The 17,081-nt window shown below is 62.3% G+C and overlaps 4 protein-coding genes across 4 annotated transcripts; 2 read left to right on the forward strand and 2 right to left on the reverse strand.

The window, feature by feature from the left end:
- Window positions 1-40: 40 nt before the first annotated feature.
- Window positions 41-1,078, reverse strand: PLICBS_002186 (uncharacterized protein; the record flags this gene model as incomplete). The annotated part of the gene is made up of 1 exon (XM_018321819.1): window positions 41-1,078. The coding sequence occupies one exon, from the start codon at window positions 1,076-1,078 to the stop codon at window positions 41-43; it is 1,038 nt and encodes a 345-aa protein (XP_018179299.1).
- A 990-nt stretch (window positions 1,079-2,068) lies between these two features.
- PLICBS_002187 (uncharacterized protein) lies at window positions 2,069-4,181 on the reverse strand (the record flags this gene model as incomplete). Its single annotated transcript, XM_018321820.2, has 7 exons — window positions 2,069-3,267; window positions 3,324-3,605; window positions 3,665-3,739; window positions 3,794-3,802; window positions 3,853-3,897; window positions 4,034-4,090; window positions 4,178-4,181. The coding sequence occupies 7 exons, from the start codon at window positions 4,179-4,181 to the stop codon at window positions 2,069-2,071; spliced, it is 1,671 nt and encodes a 556-aa protein (XP_018179300.2).
- A 742-nt stretch (window positions 4,182-4,923) lies between these two features.
- On the forward strand, window positions 4,924-5,723 carry PLICBS_002188 (uncharacterized protein; the record flags this gene model as incomplete). Its single annotated transcript, XM_018321821.1, has 4 exons — window positions 4,924-5,053; window positions 5,109-5,222; window positions 5,273-5,389; window positions 5,443-5,723. 4 exons carry the CDS (start codon window positions 4,924-4,926, stop codon window positions 5,721-5,723), a joined length of 642 nt encoding a protein of 213 aa, XP_018179301.1.
- Window positions 5,724-7,924: 2,201 nt separating this feature from the next.
- On the forward strand, window positions 7,925-16,804 carry PLICBS_002189 (uncharacterized protein; the record flags this gene model as incomplete). The annotated part of the gene is made up of 1 exon (XM_018321822.2): window positions 7,925-16,804. The coding sequence occupies one exon, from the start codon at window positions 7,925-7,927 to the stop codon at window positions 16,802-16,804; it is 8,880 nt and encodes a 2,959-aa protein (XP_018179302.2).
- Between the last annotated feature and the right edge of the window lie 277 nt (window positions 16,805-17,081).

Below are 17,081 nucleotides of genomic sequence, written 5' to 3' on the forward strand. Positions count from 1 at the left end.
ATCTGCCTCGCTCTCTGCCTCTGCCCATCGACCCTGCTCTCTACTTCTGCTCCCCCGCCTCGTCCAGCAGCGCCCGCCTCGCCGCGAACCCAGCCAGTATCCCCCTCCACACCCCCTCGCTCGTGTACTCCATCCGCCGGCCCCGCGCGTCCGCCCCGCGCCGGACCTCTTCCTCGGTGAGCCAGGCCCATTCCTCGTGCTCGCGGGGGTCCATGACGATTGTGGGCGGCGACGGCCCGGCCTCCTCGTTGGCAACTGCTGGCGCTGGTGTCGCTGCTGCTGCTGCCGCCGCCGCCGCCGCAGGGGCGACGTCGCGGTCGGGTATGCGCCCGCGCGAGGGGATGCGCGCCACGTCCTCCCGCACGTCCACCAGCAGGCTCACCTTGCCCCACCGGCGGCCCGTCTCCCAGAACGTGACGGTTAGGGCCTCGTCGTGGGGTTCTTGGCGGGCGTGTTCCTCTTCCGGGGCGATGCCGAGGCCCGGCGGCGACGACAGCCGCTCGTCCCCGTTCCCATTCCCATCCTCGCACCCAATCCCATTGCCATTCCCAGCCTCATCCTCATGCCCCAACGAAGAAGAAGCAGCAGCAGCAACCCCAGCCGTGGCAGGAGGAGGGTTGGCAGGAAGAGGCGCCGGCACCATGCCCAGCGGGCAGTGGAAGCGCGCCACGCGCAGGCCCGTCTCCTCGCGCAGCTCGCGCGCCGCGGCGTGCAGGACGGAGGCGTCGCGCGCGGTGGAGACGCTGCCGCCGGGGATCTCCCACTTGAGGGGGTAGGAGTCTGATGCGGCGCGGCGGATGAGGAGGGTTTGGAGGGGCGGTGCTTGCTGCTGTTGCTCTTGCTGCTGCTGCTGCTGCTGCTGCTGCTCCTCTTCTTGTTCTTGGTGGTGTTGACACTGCTGCTCCCGGTCCTCGCCACCGCCCCGACGAAACACCATGCACGCAGCCATCAGCCGATGGATGTGCGGCCGTGCGGCCAGGAACTCACTCGGCGAGAGCGAGAGGCTCGCGGGGAGGCCCTCCGCGACGGTGAAGCCCGTGGCCGTCGCCATCGTGGACGTCGTCGTCGGTTCACCCATGGCTGCTTGCTGCTCGCTGCCCCCGTCTCGTCGCCCTCTGCCTGCTGGTGGAAACGCGACGCGCTACACTCTCGTGCACCACGCTTGTAAAGAAAACGATGAACGCTCTGAGATAATACGATGAGAGGAGAGAGACGAAACGCCCGAGAGACAGAGGCAGGGGACGCGCTAGGTATGCTGTGTCGTGCTGGGTTGTAAAGGGCGTGGGCACAGCACCTGCGGGGCGGGCGAGGCGTGTCGTCGTCGGTTTGGGGCGGGCCGAGCCCGGGGTTTCGGAGTGGAGTCGTCCGGCGGCCCGGGCGTTGAGGTGAACGACGTCAGGCCATGGTCCGCCGAATGATCTGAACCACGAGGAGACTGCAGGGCTCACTAGGGCAAGGATTTGCGTTTCGGTTGCCAGTGGCAGGGCTGGGCTGCCTATGCCAGGGGGTAGCATCACAAGCTTACGCATCGCAACCTAGCACATCGGCACACATACATGCCCGACAAGTACACCGCACAGCAGCGTCCATAGAATGAAACAAATCAGTTGACAGTTCTCAAATAGAACAAACCCATCATGAGTCCGCGCCACATCAGTTAAAGAGTCCGTACGTAAAGCCCCATTATCATCCCGCGCGCCGGCCCGCCTGCTCCCACTCCCGCCGCGCAACATGATCCCTTGCCGTCCGTCCACCGCCTGCCTGCCGCCGCTGCTGCGCTCAAACACAAGCAGCGCCCACGTCTGCATCCTGTCCCGTAGTCTCCGTCGTCGTGTGTCGTGGGAGGGGAGAGAGAAGCGTCGCCTGGCCTGTACGGCATCTTGTTCAACAAACTCGAGACGCCCGTGCCCGGCTGTGCTGGAGTACGGTGTGTCCGAGGACACCTCGTGGCTGGGCTGCTGCTGGAGGAAAGGCGGGCGGGCATCTTGCGACGGCATCTATAGTCGTAAACCGAAATAAGACGAACGGGGACTAAATGTACAATCTCTTTTCCGTTGCTTTTAAATGCTCAAGACGCCAAGGGACGGCCCTGTCGTCCCTTCTTGTTCGGTACTGTCGTCCATCCATCCTCGTCCGTCGGAGGAGCCGCCTCCGCGTCGGGCGAAGCGGCCGCCGAGCCGTTGGCGCGCGGGCTGCGTGCGTCTCCGCGTCCTCCGCGAGGGGCGCCGCCGCCGCGGCCGCCACGGGGTCCGCTGGGCGGTCCGCGGCGCTGCTCGTTGGATGCCGATCGCCAGTTGCCAGCCTCCTGAGCTCTCGACTTGACGTTGGACACGACCTCCTTGGGCTCGCGCGGTTCGCGGGTCCGGATCGGGACCTTGGCCTCGCCCGACGCTCCGTTCTGGGTCTCGGCCGCCTCGGCCGCCTCCTCCTCCTTGCTCTCGGTGGCAGGCTGCTCCTCGCCCTCCTTGGGGGCCTCCTCGGCGGCGTCACCTTCCTCGGCCTCGGCCTTGGCCGCAGCGGCCTGCTTGGCCTGGCGACGCTCCTCCTTGGCCTTCTCGTCGGCCTCGCGCTTCTCTCGCAGCGCCTGCTGTCGCTTCTCCTCAATCTCCTTTTCGCGAGTAGCCGTGTCGATGGGACGGGCAGCGCCAAAGGGGCTGGCCTTGGAGTCGCCGGACGGAGTGGCGACGGCGTCCGTGGCTTCGGAGACGGTTCTCTTCTGCAGGTTCAGGCGGGGGCGACCGGCCGGGGCCGCGGGGGTCGCATTGGACAGGGCGGGCGAAGGAGGAGCCTCGCTGCCGTCGCGGGAGGTACCCTCGGGCTTGGAGGCGTCCGGACGCATGCGGTCGCGCCACTGGTGATCCTTCTCGGCGGCCGTCACAACACGCTCGCGCTGCTCGGGCAGGTCGCGGCGGGGAGGACGAGAGCCTTCCTGGCGGCCCTCGCCCCAAGCGCCGGCACCGCCGCGGGGGCCGCGGTGCGAACCGCCGCGCTCGCCGAGACCGTCAGGGCCGACGCTCGAGTCGCGGGGCGCAGGAGCATCCTGCGCAATAGGGGCGAGCGGACCTCTGCGCTCCCAGTTCAGTTCGCGGGCGGCCGGGCGCTCGGGACGGCCCTCGAAGGCGGGGTCGCGGGGGCGACGCTCGCCAAAGTCAGACATCTGGCGACCGCCACCGCCGCTGCGGCCGGGAAGGTCGGGAAGGGGACCCTTGCGAGTCCAGTCGCTGAGGTCGCGCATGGACTCTCCGCCGCGGCTATCACCGCCACGAGCTGCAAAGCGGGTCAGTCAGGCACCATCATAGATAAAGTCCAATGTGGAAACGTACGAGGATCGGCGACCTTGATCTTGATCATTCGTCCCTGGAACGATTCTCCGTCGAGGTCCAGGGCCTTCTTGAGGCCATCGGCGTTGGCAAACTCGACATATCCGAAGCCCTTGGGGCGCATGAGCTCGCGGTCCTCGATGATGCGGACGCTGACGACCTCGCAGCCCTCGAAGAACTCGCCAACGGCATCGTTCGTAGCATCGTAGGACAAGTTGCCGAGATGGGCGGTAAAAGGAGGCTTATCCGGAAACCGGGCCGGGGACCTCTCGCGAACGGAATAGCCTTGGCCGGGGTCAGCAAACGTCGACACGTCGACAGCGGCACGGAGGCGTGCTGCTCACCTCGGTCCTGCCAAGACGACAAGCCACTTCCACCACCAGGGCGAAACCGGTCGCTGGGGGGGAGCGGCTGGGTGCCTGAAGGGGTCAGCAAGGCGTCGACGATGCTGCGTCATCGATATCTGCACATACCGGTAGCCACTGTGCAGCGTTAGTGACGCGTCAACGATGGGAGGACGGGACGGACTCACCATAGGTTTCTTCAACCTCGTCGGCCCAAGAGCCTCCTCCAAATCCTGCAAAGGGTCAGCGGGGCACGCTCAACGACGAGGGGCCGACGTCGGGCGCGACATATCGCGGGCCGGGTGAGGGGTGAGGGCGACGACGCGGAGGCGGGGCGCAAGGTGGCCTCATGGCGGGGGAGAGACGGACCTGAATCAGTCAGAAAGTCCCCCAGGGACATCTTCTGCTGTTCCTTCTTCTTGGGAGCTGGCGAGGAGGCGCGTTAGCGATGGCGTCGGGGTCGGGATCGAGGCATCGCGGGGGGCAGCGAGCGGTGCGCGGCGGCCAACGTACCCATGATTGCGGCTTGGCTCGGCGACTACGCGCAACAGGCACGGTGCGCGTAGACGGACGCGGCGTGGAGAGGCTCGGGCCTCGTGAGCGTGATGAAATCGGGAGATCGGACGGCGGTGGTGAGGCCGACGATGTTTTGTTTGTTTCCGTGGGACCCCGACGAGCGTTGCCGGTGTCTGGGGTTGACGAGTCGAAATTTGCTCGCCGTGGAAAAAAAGATGGAGGCGCTGGTGATTGTGAGGGTTCATGTTGCCTCTCAATTTTCACCCGCCCAGGGAGTGGGAGCCGCTAGTCTGCTTCGGGCATGGCCGTCCCTGGTCCGCCTCCAGACCCAGCCAGAGCGCGGGCGCTTATAGGCTGGATGGCCGCCAAACGGTACGTACCGCGCGAGGTCCCAGGTCGCCGGTCGCCATTGTGCGCGCGCCCCGTCGCCCGTCCAGGGCTCGCAGCGCTGTGCTGGCGCCTGACTTCAGCGACAGCGTCCACTGTGGCCTGCTGCTGTGCCCACTGTCAGGCGAGGAGCCGTGGTGGAGCTGGGTGCGCCTCATCCATCCAACCACTGATTTGATCTGTCGGTCCCATCAACCTCATCTCATCATCGTGAACCTGTTTGCGGGCTTGCCAGGCGACAAAGGCCCGCGTCATAGCAGCAAGTCCCTTGTATCAGATTTCCCGGCCCATATCTGCGCAGTCACGAACAAAGGCCTCGTTCCCTTGTACACGGCCACGACAACAGCCACGACGCCATGGGCAGCGGCCCGCAGGATGAGCCTCAGCCCGGCCCGTCGGCCGTGCGCACGAGGCAGAGGCCCGGCGTGCTGCCCCGAGAGGTGATGGAACTGCTCGTGCCGCCCGTCAAGGTGGGCGCCTGGACCGGTACGCTCGCCCTCTCTCCCGAAAGAGTCTGCCTGCTAACCCTTGACCTCCGCAGGTGCCGCCGGAGTCTTGGCCGGCGTGGGAGGGGCAATTGCAAGAGACACAAACCCCTTTGCCAGCGGCGTCTTGTCGGGTGTCCAGTGGTTTACGCTAGGAACGAGCTACTGGTGTATGTGCCGCTCCCCGTCTGCCAGACAGAGCTCTGCTAACCTGCAACAGTTACGAGGACAGTGGCCATACGTGCGCTCGGCGGGGACGAGCATGTTGGACCCGGTGACAGGGTCAAGGCGAGCACCGTTGCTGGTTCTGCCACCGGCGCTGTGGCCGGGCTGATGCGTGAGTTCCTCGGCTGTTGGTGACGAGCAGGAGTCTTGACTGACATGATCCAGGCGGGCCGCCCAAGATCTTGCCGGCGATGGTACTATGGGGGCTCGTCGGAGCTGGCGGGCAACTCGTCGCCAACCGCATGGCTGCAAAGGAGTCGAAGCCGCTGGACGACACAGGCGGCTGGTCATGGAGCCCGCTCAAGAGGCTGACGGACGAGCAGTACATTGACATGATGGGCGAGAAGATACTCAAGGTCGAGGTGGACATTGCCCTCATCGACGACCGCATTGCCGAGCTTCGGGCACAGGACGCCGAGAGCAAAGGGGGCGAAGGACGGGCATAGCGGCATAGGAGTATGACAGCCGAGTGTAGGATATTGGTGTTCGATACGTGTACATACTACAGCATAGGACATGGCGCATGTGGGGAAAACGGCGTATTGTGCAAGAAGGAATAATACCCAATGTTGTCTGCATCGCAAAGTGGCCGCGTGGCGTCGACGTGAGTCGCACGCGTTGTGAAACTGTTGAACTAAAGTTGGGCTGAGCGCCAAGCAGCCTCGATTCCAATGCAGCATTTGGCGCCACACCATTGAGACGACATGTTGATGACAAGTGAGCAGATCCAACATGACAGCCACAGCCCATTGGACGCATCCTGCGTATTATGAGCACTCCAAATTTCCGGTCGAGCGAAGCGAAAACGTCGGGAACGGAAGTCGTCTGCGGCTGCTTTGTACAGGGTAGACGCGGCGCTGGTGATGCAATCACGCAGCGTCCCCCCGCGCTTTCGGCGGAGCGCACGGCGCAGGTTGCGACCATTCCGCGGGCCGGACGGAAATGGGCGTTCGCATACGCGCATAATACGATACGATAGGGCGCGGCCGGGGGGTTTATCAACGGCCTGCCTGGCACGATTCTGCAGCGGCTGCTGACGCGGGACTGGGGCTCCCGCCGCTGCTCCTCGTATGTACGAAGTACGGAGCACTAAAATGTACTCGATGGGTTCACTTGATGGCCCATACCGACTGCTACTGCGCCTGCCCTGCCCTGCCCCAGAGGCCTCCGTGGCAGGACAATGGAGCGTGGTCTGATTTGATAGCCTCCTCGCGTCCGCTGGAGCCCCGCGTGCCTGCGCGAAAGGAAACAATTGCGACTCTGCGTTGGGCGGGGACACAATATTGATCCCTCCATGGACTCGACTTGGGTTGGATGGAGCGCTGTAATCTGTACATGACTGCACTGCAGCACAAAGAGCCGGCAACAAAGCAGCAGCGCCGGCCAGGCTGGCATCGCTGGCCGTCCACCCAACACCGGGCGGGCGCACGTGTCACAACAACAAATCACGATGATGGAATGTTTAATTGTTGCCATTTTAGCGGCTCTGCGATAAGCGCCGGTGGGTTGGGTTGGCAAGGTTGGGTTGGGTCGGGGGGGTGGTGGTGGTTCGCGCACGGGAGAGCGGCATTGAATGGATTCGACGGCGCTGCTGGAGGTGCAGGCGGTGCTTTGGTGCGCGCCCCCCGTGGCCCCGTGGCGGGCTTGCAGACCGGTGCTAACGACGTCCGCGGGTGTGAGCGGTACGCGGTCCCAAGGGCGTTGCTTGCGGGACGTTTCAAGTACCTGCCACTATCTACCTCCCCCCCATGCCGCCGCCGCACCTAGCGCATCAATGCCCCCAACCCAGCCGTGCCCACCCCACCATTCCCTCCCCAGCGGTCCACGGGTGCCACCCAGCAAGCAGCTCCGGGCCTGGAACCCGCTGTCTGGGCTGCCCGAGGTGGACAGGCTGGGGTTGGCCTGGCTGTCCCCAGTCTCCAGGGCTGACGCACCTGCAGCTCCTCGCCATGCTCGCTCGCTCGTCAATCTTCTCCAACCCCAACGCTGACGGCACACTCGACGCCGACCTTGGACCGCCCGCTGCCAATCCGTCGCCGAGAGCACCGACACCCTCACGCGACCCCGTGCTCCGTCCGCTCCTCTGCCCGCCCGTCCTGCGAACCGCACGGCATCCGTCCTGCTGCCCTTCGAGCTCGGACGCACAGCAGCTCCTGACGTCAGGGCAAAGGGAGTCCGCCCGCCCGCCCGTCCGGCCCGGCCTTCCTCGACGACCCGCCGCCATCCGCCGCTCGACTTCCGCTAGGCGAACCGTGCCGCCGCCCGTTGCCCGCCGACATACTCGTACATATCTGCCGGAAGCCACGGACTCGTGTCCTGGCGAGCTGGATCGCGCCCTGGCACGTTTTGTTGCGCCTCGAGTCGACGACCCCGGCCTCCTCCCACACCATCTCGCTTCCCCGACCCAGCATCTGAATTCCTCAGTCGACGCGGCCATGGAGGGCCTCGCCTCGAACCGTTTCTGACTCCCCAGGCCATGACCCGACTGCTGGAAGCTACATGTATGCCTGTTCCTCCCCTCTGAGGCGACGACGTCGTCGTCTCCGCCAGCCCGCCCGCCATGTGCTTCTTCCCCCTTGCTGACGCTCCCAAGCTTCGTCCGCAGTGACATAGCTCTGGTCGGCCGCCCATTGGGGTCCACGCGACCATGGCCCTCTTCAACCCGACCTTTGTGCTCGGCCTCTTCGTCATCGCGTACCTCTCGTCGTTTGTCCTGTTCGCCCTCGTCAGGATCACCACCGGCGTCTCCATCCAGCGCATCGGCTACTTCTCCCTCCGCCGACTCGCCTACACCCCGCGCGACGGCTTCAAGATCGAGATTCGCGGGCTCGGCCTCAACATCCACCGCCCCACGTTTGCGCAGCCGACCTGGATAAGCCTCGTGCTCGAAGAGCTCGTCGTCACGCTCGACATCCGCGAGCTTGATGGCCGCAAGGCTACTGAAGCCAAGGAGGGCGACGAGCTCGACGCAAACGATGGCGACTCCGATGAGTCGGTGCCGCTGCACAGAACCCGGTCTGCGCGCCGCAAGGCCCAGGCCGCCTCGCGCAGCGAGACATGGAAGAAGCTCACAAGGTTCAAGGAGAGGATAAAGAAGCTGCACAGAAACATAAAATGGCTGCGCATGGTGGACGTGGTCGCCACCAACTCGACCATCAACGTCGTCGACGTCGGCAATGTTCAGGTCGGGAGCCTCACCATTGCCGTCGACACGCGGCGCAAAATGGTCGACCGCGCGCGGTTCTTCCTCCAACGGTCCCAGTCCACCAAAAGGGACCACCGCCAGGCCGAGTGGATATTCACGGTGCGCAGCGTCCTCTTCACTGCCAACGGTAGCGAGTCGCTCGAGGTCCTCGACCACGCCCTGCTCAACATCCACGGCTACCTTTACGAGACGAGAGACGGCCTGCGGGAAACCACCATCGCGCTCAAGCTCGGCAGGGTCCACGTCCCCTACGACGACATTGTGCTCTGCGCTGCGCGGTTCAAGGATCTGCGCAGGGAGTCGTCGGTCCCGGAGACTGACGAGCCCATGGACATATTCCTCGACCAGGTCATCCAGGAGATTGACGAGCCGGGGAGCACGTCCAACGATGACCTGATGCGGGCCGTGTCCGACTCCAAGGAGTTCTCCAGCTCCATCCTCCGCGGCATCAAGGAGGTCCAGTTCGCGGTGAGCTTCGTCGGCCTGTCCAAGAAGATCACCACGGTGAAGCCCGCCGCGAGCCCCATGCTGCTCAACGTGTCCATGAAGGAGGTGGGCATAGACCTCCACCGCCTGGACCCCAAGTCTCCGGCGCACCGCATGTACTTTTCTCCCAAGGACATCGCCCACGAAGCTCTCGCCGCTGCCCTGTCCATCTCCGTGGGCCTGGACGACGGCCACGGCAAGCCGGAGCGGTTGCTGTACATACCCATGGCGACTACCACCGCTCGCACCACGCTGCCGTCCAAGACGGTCGAGCTGGCGCAGAGCGAGAGCATCGAGGCCAAAAACGCAAACATACTCTTCGCTAATTCCGTCGTCACGTCGCCATCCATCGACCTCGATCCGTGCCACCTCCCCCTTCTCATCGCGCTCATGCAACCCAAGCCCAAGCCGCCAAAGCCCGAGCACCAGAGAACCAGCCATCTCATCTCGCGCTTGCTCCCCAAAGCCAACATCAAGTTCTCCATGCACGAACCCGTTGTCCGCATCAAACTCAACCCACTGCAGGAAACCGAGGACTCGGACGACTTTGACCTCATCATTTCCTCAATCTCGTCCATATCGCTTGACGTCGAGTCATCCCACTCACCGATCGAGGACCTGCACTATTTCTTGGATGGGGCGATGCGCTTGCAATCTCACCAACTATACTACCAGACATGCTCCGGAGACCGGTTCAACCTCATCACGACCGACTCTCTCGACCTCAAAGCCCATCTCGGCGCGAAGCCCGACGTTGCTGTAGATGTCACGGGCAACATCCAGTCCTGTGCCATCAGCCTGGTGAGGCCGGAAATCACCGATGGCTTGCGACAAATCGTGCGGCAGCTGCGCATCGACGTCGAGCCGGTGAAGCGAGCCAAGTCCAAGACGCCGAAGCACCAGAATTTCCTGCGCTCTATGCCGGACTGGCTCATCCGATATCACTTTGAGGCCTCCGACTTCAACATCGAAGTTGCAGGCGTGGACGAAGACATCTCAGACGACACAAGAGGCGTGTCATTACATCTCGACACTTTCTCTGCCGAGTATCGAGCGCACAGGCTCGATGGGTTGCACCGACGGATGACCAGGAGGCGAACGCACAGCAGGTCCCTTACGCAGTCCGACTCAGACCTCACTCCATCCCCTGCGTCGCCACGGGCCAGGAGGAAACCGCAGAATGTCGGCGACGGACGCCGCCTTGCTATACATGCCCGAGGCATGGAGGCGCAGATCGTGGAGGCGGCCGATAGGCTGGAGGCCGAGCCGTTTGTCAACATTCCTCGCCTCGAGCTCGCCTTCTCTGCGTCGAGTGACAACCACGGACCCATGTTCCACATCCAGTCATCCATTCGCACAGTCATGCTGCAGTACTCGCTCTACCGGCACTACTCGGTAGGCGTGGCGACTATGACGCTGAGGAGGGCTTTCATGAGGACTGGCAGAGACGTTGCCCGACCTCGCCAAGAGGGCATGTATCTCAGCCCGGACAGAGTGCCCTCAACCCCTGGTTTCGCCGACACGGTGTCTACCGTCACTCCGGAGCTCGTCACCGTGGACATCAAGGCTGCTCTTGTGCAGATAAAGACCGACCTGCCCCACGACCCACTGGTGATGGCTCACATCTATGGCCTAGAGTTTGGCCGTCATCGATGGTCGACGCCGTTCCTATCTTCGAAGCTCGTCCGACTCTATGTCGAGCCGCCGCGAATGCGCAACGTTTGGGCCAAGATGATTAGCATCAAGAATGGGCGAGTCGACCTGCGCGAGTCCAAGCACAAGTCACCTTTCGGCGGTGTCGTCGAGGAGAAGATGGTCGACGTAGTGACTGAGGCCATCCGCTTCTCCGTCCCGCATGAAGTCATTGTCGCTCGCATTACCGACAACTTCATCAACGTCTTCAAATCCGTCAAGCAGCTGCATCATCGCTTCAAGACGGGCACCAACGAGTACATATTGGACAAGAAGCCAGAAGACCCTAAGAAGGTCCCCAAGGTGTCTATTCGCACTCGAAACTTCCTCTTTGAGATGGAGGACGGCGCCTTCGAGTGGAAACTGGGTATCATCTACCGGACAGGACGCATCGAGCAAATACAGCGGATAGCGCGAGAAGAAGCGTTCCGCGTCAAGTCGAAGAGGGTCCGCGAAGAAGGCAGGAAGGGCGGAAGCAAGATTCGATCTCGATCTGCCTTTGCCCGAGGCCGAACAGAAAACTCCTCAGCTTCTTGGTTCCGGAGTCGCAGCATGGGCGATCAGGAAAAGAGGGGTAATGGCCCTGGCCGAAACACCATGCCCCGATACGATCCCGAAGGGGAGAGCCTCGGCATCAATGGCAACGCCAAGGTTTCGGAAGACGAAGCGCGATCTCACTTGGACTTTTTCAACGCGCAGTCTTGGAGAAAGCGCATCGACAGCGCGTACCAAGTGTCCCAGGCAGGCATGAGGGAGCTGCGGGGCGCGTTTTGGGGTCCTGACGAACTGCCAGACGATATCGAGGAGACGGAGAACATCCTCGAGATGCCCCAGCGACCGGCACTCATGGCAGGCATGATCTCCGACTTGCACGTCGTCATCGACAAGCCGACGTTTGCCATGCAGGACCTGCCAGACTTTCTTCACAGGGTTGGCAAAGGCATGCCGCGGGACATGAAATACAGCCTCCTCGTTCCGATGCATGTGTCCGTCAACATGGGCGAGACGAGGATAACCCTGCGCGACTATCCCCTCCCCTTCCTGCATATACCGGGCCTGAGGACCGGGCAGTCGTCCCGGACGCAAGCGGTCCAGCTCAAGGGCAACTTTGTCATTGCCGAGGAGTTTAGGGGCCTCGAGTCGACGCGCCGCGTCCGAGTTACGGTGGTTCCGCCTCGCCACACTGACCCTGCGTCGTCCAACGAGGGCAGCTTTGCCATCGAGGTCCGGCGAACGATTGGGCCGGTCAAGTCCTTTTCCGAAGTCTACATGGACATCAATACTGCCTTGCCCACCCGCATCACTTGGGGTCCGTGCTATCAGCCTGCTGTGCAAGACATGATGATGGTAGTCGAATCTTTCACCAAGCCGCAGGTCGATCCGTCGGAGAGGGTCGGCTTCTGGGACAAACTGCGGCTCAATACGCACTCGCGCGTCCACGTCGCCTGGAAAGGAGATGGCGACATGCACCTGGCTCTCAAGGGCACTCGCGACCCGTACCAAGTCACGGGCAATGGTGCTGGTTTCCTAATGTGCTGGCGCAATGATGTGCGCTGGAATATCAACGCCGAGGACGACCCAAAGCGCTTCATGACCGTCGACAGTGGCGAGTACATTCTGGCAATCCCCGACTTCAGCCACCTGGTGCGTGAGGCGGCACGGCGCCGCGACACGCCCGACGGACCCCTCGTCGAGGACGAGCTGAAGGCGGGCGCAATATTCAAAAAGGTCGTCATGAAGCTCTCCGGCAAGGTTCAGTGGATGGCAGGGTTGGTGTTTGAGCGAGCCATCGAGGACGGCAAGCGAAGCTTCGACTTCAAGCCGCACTACGACGTCGTGCTGAAGAACCCGATCTTTGCGAAGCCGACCGAAGACGGCCTGCCCTATGATGCCATGCGGGGGTTCAGGAGTCGCCACATCCACCTGTCTATCGCGATCTGGGCACCCGTGGACCGCGACTGGAGGTCGCAGAACCCCGAGCCATCCAGAAGCTACAACACGGTGCACCTGACGCCGCGTTTCTTCACGCACTTCTTCCAGTGGTGGGGGCTGTTCAGCCAACCCATGTCGCTGCCCATCCGCCAAGGCAACTTGTTCCCTGGCCGAGAGAAGAACAGCAAAAAGTTTGGACGGCACCTGGCGACGCTCAAGTACAACCTCTTGCTGGCGCCCCTCTTCCTCGCGCACATATACAAGCACAAAGACGCAGAGGACTACTCGGAGAACGCCGTCTCTGCCACAGGCCTCAAGGTCCGTCTCGACAGCTTCAAACTCGATCTACACCAGCGCCGAGAAGAGTTCAACACGCTTGGGAAGGGCAAGAATACGCAGAGCAGGACGTCGGGCATCAAGATCCACGCGGCGCAGCTCGACCTTGCGAGGGCGGATATTCGTGCCGTCTCGGCTAGCCTCAAGGGCACCACGACTGAAGCCATCAAGAAAGGAGACATCTCGTCGCTCATCATCGATCAAGACGACAAACCCGACCTGAACAGGTTTACGATTCCGGACAATGACTTTAGCTGGATCGACATGGACGACTTTGTCGAGCTGGACTGGATCCTGCCAACGGAGCCTCATCCTGCGACCATGATCCTGCCGCTGGCGTACGCTCCGCGACTGACGTACTTTCGCCAGACGGACATTGGCGGCAACATCGCCGGGGACGCCACGCGAACCAGCCCGTTCGGCAACGAGCCAACGCACTTTTGCATCATGACGCAAGACGACAACCCGAAGCGCGTGCAGGCGCAGCTGATCCAGGAGCGGCTCGACCAGCTCGAGGTGCAAATGTCGACTCACACTCGCAACGTCGGCGAGGCAGAGCTCAAGATGGTGCAGACCAACACGTCCACGGATCCGGAGACCATGGCGGATATCGAGGCACTGCGGAAGCACGCCTTTGTCCTCAAAGACAAGAAGGTGTTTCTCGAGAATATGCTTGAGCAGATGCAGGCGAAGCCCTTTGCCAATATACCGGCCTTCAACGGCAATGGGCGTGACGATGGGTCGGACTCGTCGAGCGAGAGCGAAAATGTCCTGGACATACCCACGGCGGCGGAGTTTGAGAGCGACTTCAAGAACCGCTTCGTCGTCCACAACCTGCAGCTCAAGTGGAACAACCTGCTGCGCAACATTGTGCTCCGCTACTTCCACCAGAACAGCCAGAGGAGAGGGTTCGTCTACTACCTGTCACGCCCGGCCATCAAGTTCATCTTGGACATTGTGGAGGAACAGAACCGGGCCCGTGCCAACAAGCCCGCCCCGGCACAGTCAACAACGGGCGCATCCTCGTCTCCTGATCCAAGCGCGAACGAAAAGGACAGCGGGCATGATCTTGAGGATTGCATTAAGAACATCCTGGGTGAAGGGCGCAGATATACGTGCGCGAGCTTCGCGACCAACGGAGACGGGACCTGTCAGGCCATTGAGGACCTGGAGAGCGGCATATCCAAAGAGTTCAGCCCGCAACGCGGTTACCACGTGCGTCTGATAGCGCCGCAAATCCAGCTGCAGAGCGACAAGAATAAGAAGCACGTCGTCTTGGTCACGGCCAAGGGCATGGAGCTCAAGGTGCTCGAGGTCTTGGACAAGAACAGAATCTCGGACAACGTCAGCGGCCTCGTGCAGCGGCGTTTCCTCGTCAACATGGACAGCACGCAGTTCTTCGTCACGCACCAGAAATGGTTCTCCACGAACCTTGTGTCCATGTACGCAGGCAGCAAGTACGGGGCGCCCGGTGCGTCTTCTTGGCCGCCGTGGGTGCCGATGGAGATCATGTTCAACTTTACCGCAGATCCGTTTGGCTTCAAGCGCGTCGTGGAGAAGACGTCGGCCATGCTCCGATACGACAAGTTCAACAACCTGCGCCTCAAGTACAACGACGAGGTCAACACTGACGGAGGAGACGAGGAGACGGAGCAGGAGAACACGATTGCCGAGTCCCGCGTCGACAATCTCTGGGTCGAGTTCCCGCAGGCCCGGGCCCTCTGCAACTCGTCGCAGTACTACGCCATGTATGTCATCGTGCTGGACCTTCTCATGTACAGCGAGCCGCTCGAGAAGAATCGCAGCGAGAGACTGGAGAAGATCATGCTGGCTTCCGACTTTAGCGACCTCAGCAGCGCGCCGAAGATTGTGCAGAAGCTCCAGGAGCGGATCCGACAGCTCGAGGAGATCAAGAACCACTTCCAGATGTACTCGCACTACCTCGACAAGAGGGGCTGGGAGGACCGCCTGTCACTGGAGCGGGACCTGGCTGCCTGTGAAGACGAGCTGTTCTTCATGATGAAGGCCATCACCACGTCTCAACGCAAGTACGATATGACGAGCGACACCAACGCTCTCCTCAAGTGGAGCATTTCGGCTCGCGACATCGTCTGGCATCTCATGCTGGACTCGGGAGAGCCGCTCGTGGAGCTCCAGCTCAAGGACGTTGAGTACGACCGTACCGACAACTCGGATCTTTCGCACGCCAACCTGATCCGTGTCGGCAAGGTTCTCGGTCTGAATCTGCTCCCAGACGCTACATACCCGCAGATCATCACCCCATATTACGGCGATGAGAAGACGCACTCCATGCTTGGCAAGGACTCGGACATGATTCGCGTCTACTGGTACATGCTGGAAGCGATTGCTGGTATCCCCGTTATGGATCGCTTCGAGGTTGAGCTGTTCCCGATGAAGATTCAACTGGAGCGTGAGGCGGGCAAACGCCTGTTTGAGTACATATTCCCCGGCATGGACGGGGACAGGTCGTCAACCAAGACGCAGTCGCCGTACATTGTCAAACAGGACATGAGCTTCGATGACGAGGAAGACGACGAGTCCCCACAAGACTCGAGCACAAGGCTGGGTACGCCATCGATGGACAAGGACTCGTCCGGCTTCTCTACGAGGGCCGGGTCTCTGGAGCTTCGCCTGCGGCCGACCTTGCAGTCCAACGCCACCCAGGAACGCAGTCCGAAAAAGGCCCTCAGCGTCAACAGCGGCGAGGGCCACACGTTCCGGCTGTTCCGCGGCGGCACCGGCAGGGGCATGCTGTCGAAAAAGGCATCACACGACTCGCTGCGTAGCGGAAGCACGCCACGCCCGGGTACCATTCCACGGTCGTCGACGGGGTTTTCGTCCAAGGACAGCCGCGACTCGGCGGAGAAGAAGAGCTCGCGCTTCGGGCTGCGCGGCAAGGCGTCTGCCGACGACAAGGAGCCGTCGGACGACCTCACCAAGATGATTACGCGCGCCAGCAACTACATGACGTTTGCGCACATCAAGATGCCCTCGGTCGTGCTCTGCCTGAGCTACAAGGGCAAGGAGCAACGCAACTTTGAGGACGTGCACGACTTTGTGTTTAGGCTGCCGACGATTGAGTGGCAGAACAAGACGTGGTCCAACCTGGATCTCGCGCTCGCGCTCAAAAAGGCCGTCGTCAAGGCGCTCATCTCGCACACGGGAGCCATCATCGGGAACAAGTTCTCGAAGCACCGGCCCAACGCCGAGCAGCGCAACAGGCTTAGGGAGCTGGCGAACGGCTCTGTCATGATGTCGTCGATGAGCGCATCGCAGTACGCGGGGAGCATCAACGACAGCGGCGACGACTCGTCCAGCATGTACGGCACGTCGCCGATTGATTACTCGCGGTCGCCGCCGCGGTCGACGCGTGGCAGCACGCACAGCAGCATTCCCGCGCCGCGATCGGCGAGTAGGAGTAGCAGCATCGCGAGTGGGCGGTCTCATCGCTCGGGATTCAACGGCCCCAGCATCCCGGCGTCGCTGACCATGACCCCTCCGACACCAGTCGACGGCCGGCCCGAGAACGGGCTCGGCATCGATCTGCTGCGCCCGTCGTCGAGCGGCGGGCTCATGTCGTCTCACCGCCGGGCCCTGCGGAACGTCAGCGGCGGGGACAACAGACCGGCCACGAGCGCCAGCAACCTCGACTCGGGCGACCGTCGGCGGACGACGGGCAGCGGGCTGCGGGACCGGATCAGCGCGTTCACGCACCGCATGAGCAGCCAGCGCGAGAACAGCAGCGGCGCGACGGGAGAGGAAGAGGCGGATGCGGGCGACGACGAGGCCCGCGAGGGAACCAAGCTGCGCGGCAAGAGGCTCAGCTGGGCAGCCGGGCGAACCAAGACGGGTTGAGCCCAGGTTGACGAGTCACATATATATAATGCGAGCGGTATTTATTCATGGGGGGTTTGGCTTAGCTACTGGTAATTCGGGGCCACGTTGCATAGAGAGGACGGCGGCGGTACGTTGCTTGATGGTTGAAGAGAAGCCATCCGCTGGGGCAAAAAACGGGACGGTGTTGGCGGCTTGATTGAAACCTTTTTCTTCTTTCTTCTCCCCATTTCCATGTTGGTCTTGTGGATAGCAGCACACGGCGCGGTCTACTGGCAGGAAAGAGAGGGGCTGTACA

This window comes from Purpureocillium lilacinum (genome assembly GCF_023168085.1).
Source record: "Purpureocillium lilacinum CBS 284.36 DNA, scaffold_2, whole genome shotgun sequence".
NCBI lineage: Eukaryota > Fungi > Ascomycota > Sordariomycetes > Hypocreales > Ophiocordycipitaceae > Purpureocillium > Purpureocillium lilacinum.